General features: G+C 37.2%; 1 protein-coding gene across 3 annotated transcripts in view; it reads left to right on the top strand.

Moving 5' to 3' along the window:
• The window catches only part of LOC136693959 (neuronal acetylcholine receptor subunit alpha-7), a 33,073-nt gene that overhangs the window by 4,296 nt on the left and 15,980 nt on the right, over positions 1 to 12,797 (top strand). For all 3 annotated transcript variants that reach the window (XM_066667253.1, XM_066667252.1, XM_066667251.1), the window contains exons 3-5: positions 2,588 to 2,632; positions 6,295 to 6,404; positions 7,555 to 7,634. In XM_066667253.1, the coding sequence (XP_066523350.1) occupies positions 2,588 to 2,632; positions 6,295 to 6,404; positions 7,555 to 7,634 (235 nt within the window). The remainder of the gene's footprint in view (positions 1 to 2,587; positions 2,633 to 6,294; positions 6,405 to 7,554; positions 7,635 to 12,797) is intronic.

Raw genomic sequence — 12,797 nt, 5'->3', positions numbered from 1 at the left:
TAATGTGGCACCTATAATTGGTAAATATATGCATTAAAAACTTATGTAGTAAAATGCATTTCTTTCGTTATTAATTTTGAGAGTCTCTGCTACCCATACCCACAATAAAGCTGAATATTTAAGCTGCCTCTCTGTTGCCAATTTGTGTCTTTGCAAATAGCACAAGTGTAATATGACATAAAACAAAACCATTAATGTAATAAAGCACTGGGACATGTTGGAGGAGAATGAAAGAAGGAAATTTAATGAAAACATTTTGGAATTAACGTTCCATCAGAAAAAACTCTGTGGACATGGTGTTCAAGGAGGAAGGGGCATAGATTAAACCATTCATTTATTTATTCATTTTCTGTAACCACTTATCCTACCCGGAATCACTGGGCGCAAGGCGGGAACACACCCTGGAGGGGTGCCCGTCCTTCACAGGGCGACACACACTCACACATTCACTTACACCTATGGATACATCTTAGCAACCAATCCTCCTACCAACGTGTGTTTCTAAATAATATTTAGTGTCTTTCTATAAATGTCTAATGTCTCAGTTTCCAGTAAAACATAAGAAAATAAAAGTAGAGCGTTATAGGGGTTTAGAACCCGTCTAGAGTTTGGACATTGTGTACAATAGATCATTTTTAGACAAATCTTTTGCTGCGTTTTGGCAGCAGTGAGAAGCTTCTCCAGCTCCCTACTGGTTTGAACACAGCACAAAATCAGCATCAGATGCAATTTGACACAATTCACCAACCACATTTTCCCCTCCCTTTTAAGCTGCTCCAATTCAGAAGAGGAACAAGCACTGTGATTGCTTACAATAGTAAATGAGACTGTTAAAATCAGTCGGTTTTGTCCATTTTTCTAACGGGTATTATTCTAGATTATTGCCACATTAATCCAGGGAAGTAATTCTGTGTTTTAGTTGCATTACTGTAATCCATCAATGTTCAAATTTTACAGTAGGGAAAGATTAGCGTTTCCATTAGAAACCACACACATGAAAAATCATTTACTTTTTAAGGCATTGGCATTGTCAGTTCAACTTAAAAAGACACAGGGGTCTGCAGCAGCCTGATCAGGGTTTTTTAAAAGATGCGTATTATTGCTGAAAATTTACAGTGCCACATGATTGCTGGTATGCACGACCACTGAAAACCTGTTGCTCTGTAGATAAATGCAGCCACCACACCCTTGTATGGTTCTACACTATATATCCAAAATTTGTTTTCAAATGAGTCACTTCAGCTGCTTAGGTTATGGGTGCACTCATGTCTTATACAAGGATTGTGCGCACAACTCTAACCTCAATAGAAAAACAATATTAACAGTATGGGATGCTCTGAAGCAGTGTAAGGTCACCAGGCCCAATGTCAAGCAGTAGGTATGTAAAGTGCCCCTCAGCACTCTGCTGTGGAGCATTGGAACTGTGTTCTCTGAAATGATGGAGGTCCATTCAAAGCCTTAAGCAATGATCCAACATCTAGAGTAAATCCTTCCCATAAAAGTACAAGCTGTTTCTTCCTGCTTCTTATTTCCAAAGATCCATGGGACAAACCGGTGTAACATGGAGCATTCCATGTAAAAATTACACTCTCGTAAGTAATTTTGAGTGAAAATATTTTTGGCAATTTTCTATCATTTTAATATTTAAGAAATGAACAGTGATTGTATATTAGAAGCATAGAAATGTGTTCTCTGTAAAGGTAGCTTATTTATTTTAATCTAGAAAACAGTACAACATAAATTTTAATTGAGGTAGCATAAACTTTTCCATATGAATGTATTAAAAGTGCTGAAAAATATAAATGATCATTTCACTAGACAATAGTTTATTCACTTTATTCACTGACAAATGACCTGGCCTCAGCTTGCTTTAAAAAGAATCTCAGATATTTTATATTCGGCACTGGAACACAGTTAAAATGCTTCAAAACTGATCCCTTTTGAGTAAAGTTTTTCCTCTCACTCCACCAGTTGGATGGAAATATCGTAGAAGAGAAAGTGGGCTTTGAATGCTGTAGCCAAGCAATTTCAAACAACCTTGTGGGACTGTCTGTGTCAGAGCCACTCCAAAGAATTTAGTAGTGGCATTGTAATGAATCCACAGGCACTGATATCAATGACATAACAGCTAATATGAGAGTTTCCAATCAATATGAACATAAATTTGGGTTAGGGATAGGTCTAAAAGTTTGTGACTCATCACAATACATTTTCTTTTAGAGCGTTAGTGAGTTTATATGCTGATATTGGATGATTAGTTCTGGATCCCAAGCTCCACTTCAATTCATCCTAAAGGTATTGAAAGGAACTCCCATCACTCAAGAGAATACATTTCAGCTGCTCCACAGTCCACACCTTGGGTCACTTTAAACTTCCCTAGCCTATGCTTGCTTTGTTGAGCTTTTTTTTTTTTTTACTCCATCATCCCATTTCATTCAGATTCAGACTTTTCCTTGATTTTAATCAGTTTACAATGTCATTTTAATCAGCATTCACACAAAAGTAGCAACTTCAAGATTCTCCATATAACTTTGAATGTGTATTTTACTAAATAGTGTTTTTTTAACACATTTATTGGGTCTTCTAGGATGAGAAGAATCAAGTTCTGACAACCAACATCTGGTTACAGCTGGTAAGTCTTGTCTCTTTTGTTCATAATTACAGAAAATTAGAGGAGAACTGTGGAGAACAAAAGTGCCAGGCATTGTTTGATAATTGATGACTAGTTTATTATGTGGTTTCCTCAACCACTGTCACAAACTGTTGACTTTCCAGTGATGTACAGTATGTGCTGCATTGTCATAATCACAGTGATTTCTACCTCACAAGAAGTGTTTAAAATAAAGAGTATTCTGTGCTATAGTTATCAACTATATGGCATTGGACCCCCGTTCATCAGGGAAGCTTTTACACTAGATATTGGAACTCGTCTGATTTGATGGCATTCAACCATGAGAAAATTAGTGTGTTCAGGTACAGATTATAAATGAGAATGGTGCTGCACCACTCCAGAGGATGCAGTTCCACTATTTCACAGCATAATACTGGAGGGGTTTTATACCTGTTTTAACATTGGCATTGGGTATGGTGATGTGGGGCTTGTTTGCAGTTGGCCCAAAGCAAGCCATTTTCTGCAAAGATTATACAATTGCATTCACACAGTTGAATGTCCGTGTCCAGAGTGAGTGCACTGTAAAAGAGCTTGTTCATTAATTAATTTGCTGTAAACACTTTGTCCTGTTCAGGGTCGTAATGGGTCTGGAGTTCACCCTAAACCTTATGCTAAATTGCATTTTTGTATTTTATTCCATTTTTATGTAATTGCAATATGTCATTTAAACATTTTACATTTAAAAATCTTTTGTTTCAACAGAAAATTGCGTTAAGAAATGTAGGTGCCTGTTCTCACTAAAAGCTGTTTAGTTTTGTATGTTTATCATTTTTTATCTATTAATTTAAAAAGTGCACTTTTTCATTACATTTCTTTAACATGCTGCAACAAATGTTGGGGTTTTTGTAAAAGGGGATTTTGTTTTTGTATTTTCAAATAAACCAGTTAATAGATCCATCTAAAAAAAACCCAGCAGATTAATCATTTTATAAAAATAATCGGTAGTTGCAGCCCTTGATATGCCTATATGTGCAGTATGTGCAGGGCAGGGATCTGATTCTAGATGAGCAGTTTTTGCTCTGGCATTCATTATGTGTATGTACATATGACCCATGTTAAATTTTTACACATTGTGCTGTGAAATATATAGCGGGTCAATGGAGACACTTTTCCAAGACTAGGCTCTTTAGACAGATTTTTTTTTTTTTTTATTCAAGAGCTACTTGCCAAGTAACTGCATTAGGCAAGGAAAGCACAGGTCCAGATCATTACAGATTATACTGAGGGCAAAAGGGACACCATCTTGATGGACTCTATGAAAAAGGGTGAATTGAACATTATAATAAATGTAGAACGAGGGGCAGTTCTTTTTCCCAGAGCTTGGCTCTCTAACACTTTAAATGAATTGATTCCTCTCTTCTGTGTTTGACCCAGATAAGAAGCCAATTGAGGAAAATCGCACTGTAAACACTTTTATGCACTTCCAAGCTCCACACGCTTGTGAAAGATGTTGTTTTGGTGCAAGTCTCTTTACTTCAGATCTGAAGAGCAGTGCATGCAAATGAAATTTGGAGGTGTTTTGATATTCTAGGGCTTTGAAATTTCTGTCACCTGCAGTGTGGCTTTAGACTTCTTCCTGCCACTCATTCCATCTCTGGGCAACTGCTGTCATTTATTATTCATGGGAGCAAATTTATACACACTTACACTTTCAGCATGTTCAGACATACGTTTTGTTTATGGCTGCCGTTCCTAAATGATGCAGTTGCTCAAATTTAATTACTGTTATCACTGCTCCTTTGGGTTTGGTGGGGGAAAGTGTCCAGAATCCCCACCATTTATAAAAAGGCCTATAAAAAATGACTCTAATACAGCTAAGCTTCTGTTATCTTTTCCCCTCTCTCTCTCTCTCTCTCTCTCTCTCTCTCTCTCTCTCTCTCTCTCTCTCTCGTTCTCTTCTGTCTCATTTTCTCTCTCTCCTGTCTCTTGCTTTCCACTGTTTCTCATTCTCTCTCTCTCTCTCTCTTTCCCTCTTTTCTCTCTCTCGTTCTCTTCTGTCTCATTTTCTCTCTCTCCTGTCTCTTGCTTTCCACTGTTTCTCTCTCTCTCTCTCTCTCTCTCTCTCTCCTGTCTCTCGCTCTCTTCTGTTTCTCTCTCTCTCTCTCTCTCTCTCTCTCTCTCTCTCTCTCTCTCTCTCACACACACACACCACTAAGGTCATTTAATCCCTAGGGTCTTCCTCTCCTGCAGCTTTTTTTAAATTCGCCTCTAAAGTCCCCTTTCAGTTTGATTTTCTGCACGTCTAAAAGCCTGTCCCTGTACAAAAGTTTTCTTTACACAGCCAATGAAGCATGGACTGTGAATGTTTGGAGAACTGAGCTCTCTTCTTTCCAGTTTTTAATAGGGTTAAGCTCTTTTATGCCCTGGGGTTTCTAGGCCTTTTTTTTCAAATGTCACAGTCATTTCAAATGTTTCATCTCTGAATGGAAAAGATGATGCTGGTCTCTGTTAGGAAAAAAACAATTATCCCATAAACACAAGCTTTTTTTTTTCATTCTTATGATTGTTTTTACACTTCCTCCCCACTTCCGCGGATGATGCAGGTCTTGGTTTGCTGAATTGTTAGAAGGTGTGTGTAGGAGTACTTCTGATTCCATATCCCAGCTTCAAGCAGCCTGCTACAGTAAATGCTAAAACCATTAGCCGGAGGGCATGGCAGCAAAACAGGATTATGAAAGCCAACTAAATGGGCCAATCATGTGCCTTCTCACTGAGATACACACGCCATTATGCCGCATGATCAAATTTAGACAGCTCTTACTCTCAGAGAATGAGCTATTACAAAAACCCAAGCTTCTCCAGACTACTTCGCCAAGCAGCATGCCAGACGCACATTATGTAATTAGATATTATAATAAAGAAATTGACTTGGACCAGAGCACTGCACAGACTGATTCCTCAAACTGACTGTAATTTAACATGGTGGACTGAGGTCATCCTTGGGGTCACTCTGCCCATGACTTGGACTTCTAATCAGATCCATCAGTTTTGTTGCTGATGCAGTGCTATAGCATCCTACACAAGACTCATGATTATGGGGTGAATCTTTAGAAAGTGTGTACTTTGAAATGACCTAGTCTTGATTTAGTGTGCAACAATCAGAGATCACCCAGTGATCAGTGATTTACCAGTGGTAAAATAAGTAAAACTGGCAATTATAAATAATTTATTCAGCAACAGGAAAATATATAAAATAAAACAAAGCCCTCTAAATTAAAATTAAATATAATTTCATACAATACAATAATAAGTGCATCCACTCTTTTTTTTTCCTTCAGTACTGATTCTCTGCTTTTAGGTTTTAAACAAATATTTTGAGGACTTTTTTTCCTCGCAGCTTTAAAGGACAGTCATAGAAGTTGTTTGCATTTTCTACTCAGCCTAATTCAAGAAATCTCAAACATACTCATGGATTTTGTGGTCCCAGTATAGTCTTTGGCTTATGAACAGAATTCAAACCTCAATTCCCCCCTTCAAGTTAACTTGAAGGCTTTCCCTGGCTGTTCTATTTATAAATGCTTTGATATGTGTCATATATTAATTTGGATATTACAGATCTGATGATTGCTTAGTATAATTTATAAATATTTCTGTAACATAACCCTCTGTTTTTGCCTTCTCAGTACTGGGTGGATTATTACCTGCAGTGGAACATTACTGATTATCCTGGTGTGACCAATGTGAGGTTTCCTGATAATCAGATATGGAGGCCAGATATTCTACTCTACAACAGGTACAACAGCAAGCTGTCTGCTCCAAAGCGAGTGTAACTCACTCAAGATCAGATAAGAAACAGGGCAAACATGGGGAAGATATAAAAATTGCTGCCATAGAAAGAGACATATGTTTAGACTTTTTTGACTATCAGGTGGTCAAGGTGTGGATCTATAGTCACTTTGATATTTAGTGCTGATGTTTGAAGTTAGTGGTCTCAAATTTAGATCAAAGGCCATGTTGTTGGCCATTTAGTTGCGCAGACAGGCTGCTTTTAGGTTTACAATACTAGAGTAGTATGATAATGTATTCTTTGTTTATATTATTTTTAAGAAATCGGTTACATTTAATACAACATTTTTATGTGTACCATCAACAAAAGACTGCAGAATTACATTACTTTGAAAAGAAATTGGAAAATGCATAAATCTTTATTATTTTCCTGTCAATTAGTGTACAATTTCAAGGAACATCAAATGATAGGGTGGATCCATAGACATCCCAAATGGTTCTGATTCAAGTGTTTTTTTTTTTGTAAGGTTTTAGGTTTTGAAGCAGGACACACTAATTAGATTGCAGTTCCAATATTAACACTCTAGCTTATGGCCATTTCAACGTCTTTATTACTTAAAAAAAAAAGTTTCCCTTTGAAGTGCTTTGCCTGCTCAGATGGACTACAGATTTTTTAAATGAGCAAAACAGACCACTATGGCTGTCTGATCATGGCAAATATATAACTTTCCTTTCCAGTCCATTTTTATATCTGTCAGAAAAACTGACATTAGATAACACGGATAATGCAGATGATCCGAGAAAGGCATCAAAGGTGGTTCTGAGCTTCTCTTTTGCTTCTTGTCCTTACTTTGTTTTGCCTTTACATGCATGTGTTTTTTGTTTGTATTGAAACAGCTGATGCTGCTATTTCTGCCTCTGCTCAGTGGCACAGAGATGCTGCTAGCTCCTGATCTTCCCCCATGGCTTCAGTCACTTGTCTTGTCTTGTATCTGCACTGTCTGGTTTAAAGAAAGCTGAGCAAAAATGATTTAACCTGATGTGTCTGTAGCTGAACTCAGAGGCTGATCAGCATTGTCAGAAAAACTTAAGACCTGTAGAATTATATTGTTCTACTGCTAAGGACTATCCAGTGTGATTGTTGTGTTTTTTCACAGTGCTGATGAGAGGTTTGATGCTACTTTCCATACTAATGTGCTGGTGAACTCCTCAGGTTACTGCCAGTATCTACCACCAGGTAAGCTGGTGATGGATTTATTAACTAACTCTTAATTATTTGGATTAGCATTTCATTTGCATATTAATTTGGCTGCATTAAATGGCATAGACACTTCTCTCTAATAGGGTTGGGCATTATAAACATATTATCATAAAGTCGTATAGTCTACATGCATTACTGTCTGGAAGAGAGGTGAGAGATGGGGGAGTTACAAGGATCAGGTGAGGGTTAATTTTTCTGGTGTAGGTCGTACAGTGGGCAAGGCAATGTTTAATCACCCATTTGTAGCAAAGTTTAATTACATGAAATTTTGCTAGACCTTAAGTGTTTTGCCCTTTCTTTCAGCACGTGACCCCAAAAAACAATAAAGACAAAATGTTTGTGATGTGGGTGTTCCTGTCTGGGAGCCAGAATGTATAGACGTGGAACAGAAACCTGTCATTAACATTTACAGTAACATTATATTTTATATATCCCCTTGTCATTTTCAAACAACGGCAACTTTTTTCACTGTTCACAAAGTAATTACGCAATAATACATTTGAGGTTCGTGCTATAACGTGAGATATTGGCACTGGTGTACTGTGGTCGTAGACCAGAAGATCAGTACAACAGTGCCAATATCTCATGTTATAGCACAAACCTCAAGTGTATTATTGCAGTTATACCACAGTTATCACCATTTTTTATTATTAGGTTATAAGATGAAGAAGACAGTGAAAAATGATTTGTTTTTAATCAAACTTCCACGATGTAGAATAGTTCCATTCCGTCACATATTCCTTTTTGCTCTTTTCAACAAACTCTGGATCTTTAACTTGTGCGATGTTGGGCCAGTCCAGGGTTTGATTCTCTCCAGGAGCCGGTCCATGTTCACATCAGATTTGGTGGGAAACAAGGCTGCTTTATTCAGAGCTGCTCTCTGTCCAAATCAGGACAGAAGCAGAGATAAACGCATCAAGTCAATAAAATGTCATGGTTTAACCATTTTTTACAGTGGATTCAGATCTTTGTGATATATATCATACATTAAACGAATTTAAGTTAAAATTGAGTATTTTGGAGTATCGCTTTAGTGATGTGTTGCTGAGCTGGTGAATGAGAGCAGCGGAGAAAAAAAGACGTGCCTCAACTGGAGTTACACACAATCACAGAAACCACATAGACGCAGCCAATTACTTTTTATTGATTTCCTTTTGTTTACAAATCATAAAGCAGAAAATGGTCCACTGCGCCATAACCCTTTATTCTGTTCAAAGTAATGTGCGAGAAAGGAAAACTTGTTCGCCATTGGGTGAAAAAGTCCAGGCACAGTCTTGTAAGCATGGGGGTCTTTGCTAGGTTACAAGTATTTTGCGGAGTGATACCTGAAGAGCTTCTGTCAGATTACCATTATAGTGTAATATTGGCATTCCTGGAACATCTCTCAGCCAATCACATTGCAGGGTCGGAACTAACTGTATAATATATTACTATTAACTAAATGAGATTTGAGCACAACTGACCATTTACAAACTATGATCAATACATGTCTTGGTCAAACCCAGTTTTCTATGTATCCTACATTTTGTGGATTTAGTGATTGAAATCGTATGTATGCAAAGACTGGTCTCAAACAGTAGTTCTTGTGCACATGTAAAGAACCATATTACCCTCTGAGAACTCTTCTGTGGTCTCCACATTGCTTTCTCTCTGTCCTTAATGAAGTAAATAACTCCTTATACCTTTATGAACACAAAAGGAGAAAATCAGACTGATTGCCCATTTTCGTAACACAGGCCTTTGAGTATAATGGGTTCTTCACATAAAAAAATCTGACCAAAAGCCTCTAAAAAGAGCCTTTTAGAGTATTACATAGTTTACTTTTGCTGCTTTCAGTGACCATGTAAATTTTAAATCACATAATTTTGATGTATGTAATTATGTTTACATAGTTATCTGGATTCTCAGTTAACATACACCCCCGGTGAAAGCTTATAATGAGATTTGTCCAGCTTTTTTTATTATTATTTTTGTTTGTTTGTTTCTCGCTTTCCATCCTTCAAACAGTTGCTATAACTGTTGGTTCACATATTTAGTGCCCTGTCAGACATTGATTTATTGGAATTATGCACTGGCTTTTGCACAGTTTCTTGGTCATCAACTTGAGAGGCGAAACAGAACAAACCCTAGATGTGAATGCCTCTTATCTAATATAATTTCTAGCTGTTTTATTTGCATTAATTTACATATCATAATGATGTAACAACACACAACTGGCCAAGAAATAAAAGAGGAACCCACTGTCCAATTATTATTTGCACTCCAAATTGGAAAGATAGTACACAAAGTCTGTACCCTTATCATGAATAGACTCACATACACAAATTAAACCTATGAGTCTGCACTCTGTCTTCATAGTCATTTGCATTTCAAATCCAATTGATTCTTCTTCATGTTGATGTAATAGCTAGAAATAATGACTGAAGGCAATTACCGTACAAAAATGTATTCTTTGCCAAGGCACAAAGCATCATTCTAATCTAATGTAGCACAGTGCAAAATATAAAAAAGAAGCTTCACTACATGGATCTTGATGTATCCAAGCATCTTCACTTCATGTAAATGAATTATCACTTAGCAATTTTCCACACAGAAGCCACTGTGCAAATACAAGTAAACTTGACTGTGATGTATTTTCTTTAATATATTATATTATGTATTATATGATTGGGTGTGTGTTGATGCTAAGACACAATAACATTTAAATTATGTAAATTAATTTATAATACATGTCCAACAGTGTGTAAGCCTGTAAAATAAATAGTAAATTCAGCTATTTTGTGGGGCACCCATTGCAGATATTTATATGTTCAGCTCGGCACTTAAGTATTGTACTGTTTCCAGATCAAAGCATGAAATTAAAATAAATAAAATGGTTTGATCTGGAGCAGATTAAGGTCACTATATGCTCAATGTCAAATGACAATTAGAGGGGTGTAAAGCCACTAGATACTGAGCTGTTGAGCAGTGAAACAGCCTCCTGTGGAGAGATCAACACTATCCAGTACCTTTTGGAATGGGCTGAAGTGATGTTTGTGATACTAAACTAATTGTCCAACATCACTATCTGACGTCTCTCATGGCTGAATGCAATCCAGACCTATCGTATATGTTCAGTCTGATTTTCTAAAGATTTTCCAGAAGAATAGAAGCTGTAAATGCAACAAAGACTGAAAAAACACTGTAAACATGCTTTCAGAATCAAGTTCAATCCAAATGTTGAATAAGCAAGTGTCCAAAGAGGCCATATGGCGTAACACATTGAACATCTCACAAAAATATATTTGCTTAATTTGTTTGGTATGTTTCTGCTTTATCATACAAACAGTAACCCTGCCAAATATGATCTACATTATTTATCCAGTATATGGTGCAGTCTCCACTCACCATTAATCCTGTTTATGACCTTTAGGAATGTCATTAGAGTCTCAGAGTTATGGCTGGTCTGGGACAGAAACATATAATTGGATGCAGATATAATGTCAATGTTGAACTCACCAGTGCTGACCTTGGATCAACGAACACAGTGTTCTGAAGCAGAGATGTCAAAATCAAATTCTGGATGACCAAAGCAAAGTGCAGTTTTCTGTGTTTCAGCAACTCTGATTCAAATATAAATCATGCCCTTCACACTGTGAGTGTAGTTAGAGTAGTGAAACATTTAAAGTGAACAGTGCTGTTGGTGTCCACAACATGAATCTGACACCCTGCTGAAGCATATTGAATAAACGTCAAGACATGCTTCACAACAGATTACAGTTCAGAGGCGCTGAGTGCTGTGTAGGCCCTCGGGCTCAGCCCTTTTGACAGCAAAGTCAGTACAGTGCCCTCCAGGCTGCTTATCTCTACACTGCGCTAGAGGATTTCACCTGTCACCTCCCAGCCGACTTTTTACTCGCACACACATACGCGCTCATACTGATACCCACAATCACTTTAACCCCTATTCTAAGCTTATTTTATGACACTGCTACTAAGAGTAAGAGTCCAATTACTGACAGAAATCAATGCATGCACAAATGCTTCCGTTATTCCATGGCAGTAGAAATATATAAACGCTTCCATGAAGAAAGAGCGTGATGGGATTCGGTCAAATGAGTAAGTGTTTGTTGTAGATACTGAATACCCAGGGGGTCACCGGGAAGGATCTGGAAGCCCTTATTGCTTTTGGGGAATGTAATGCTGGAGAGCAGGAATGGCTGGGCAGATGAGAGGAGGAGACAGGCCTGGAACATTCTGCAGCTGCTCAGTGATTGGGAACAAATTGGATTCATGGACATTTGTCTTCTGAGGGACAGGCACAGTTTAAATTAAAGAGCGTATTCACCCCATCCACCCTCTTCCAATTCTCCGCCCTCGCTCTTTATTAACAATAGAATTCTGTGCAGGGCATTTCATAGAAAATACTGAAAATAATACAAACATACATACATTTTCTTTTCCGCATCTCCATTTCAGGGTCGCGGTGTACTGAAAATAATAGTAAGCCTTTATTTAAAAAAAAAAAAAAAAAGTACAAAACAAAACAAGAGTAATGCATAGAAATATTGACATCTATCAGTTCTTTAAGGAAGGAAGATGTATATAAAAACAAAAAATATATATTTTAGAGGTTATCTGCTTTTTACTTTATATTGATATTGTTTTGTTTCATTTTAATGACACATTGAGGATTTATTTGAGAAATCTGTAATGGTGCTTTGGGCCAGTCATTAACTTAGGTTCATTAACTCGTCATGACCATGCACATAATTATATAACATATTGTTTAATGCAGAAGCTTTCACTTTATGTGCAGCCTGAGGTTTTCCACGTTCTATAGGAATTTTTATGTCATCGGTGTTGTAGAATTGCTTACAACAGAGGTTTTAACATTACCTGGGTCAGCACAGACTTTTTTAGGCATTTAGGCATTCATAGCCTGTCAAAAATCTTTTGAACTACTTATTGTATGAGACTTATACCTGTTGAGAACACATAGAATAAAAAGCGTGTTTCACACAGAGTGTGAAAGTCTTATTTAAGTGGTTTCACAGTGGTTAAGAAGGGCTTGGACTTGCTTGACCTAGACACAACACAATGTCTGTCTTATACTTCTTGCTGGTTTTAAGCTTTATATAAGTTGTTTGGTCAGAACAA

The sequence above is a fragment of the Hoplias malabaricus genome, chromosome 4 (genome assembly GCF_029633855.1).
Source record: "Hoplias malabaricus isolate fHopMal1 chromosome 4, fHopMal1.hap1, whole genome shotgun sequence".
Classification (NCBI taxonomy): domain Eukaryota; kingdom Metazoa; phylum Chordata; class Actinopteri; order Characiformes; family Erythrinidae; genus Hoplias; species Hoplias malabaricus.
This window is presented reverse-complemented; position numbering and strand designations above follow the sequence as displayed.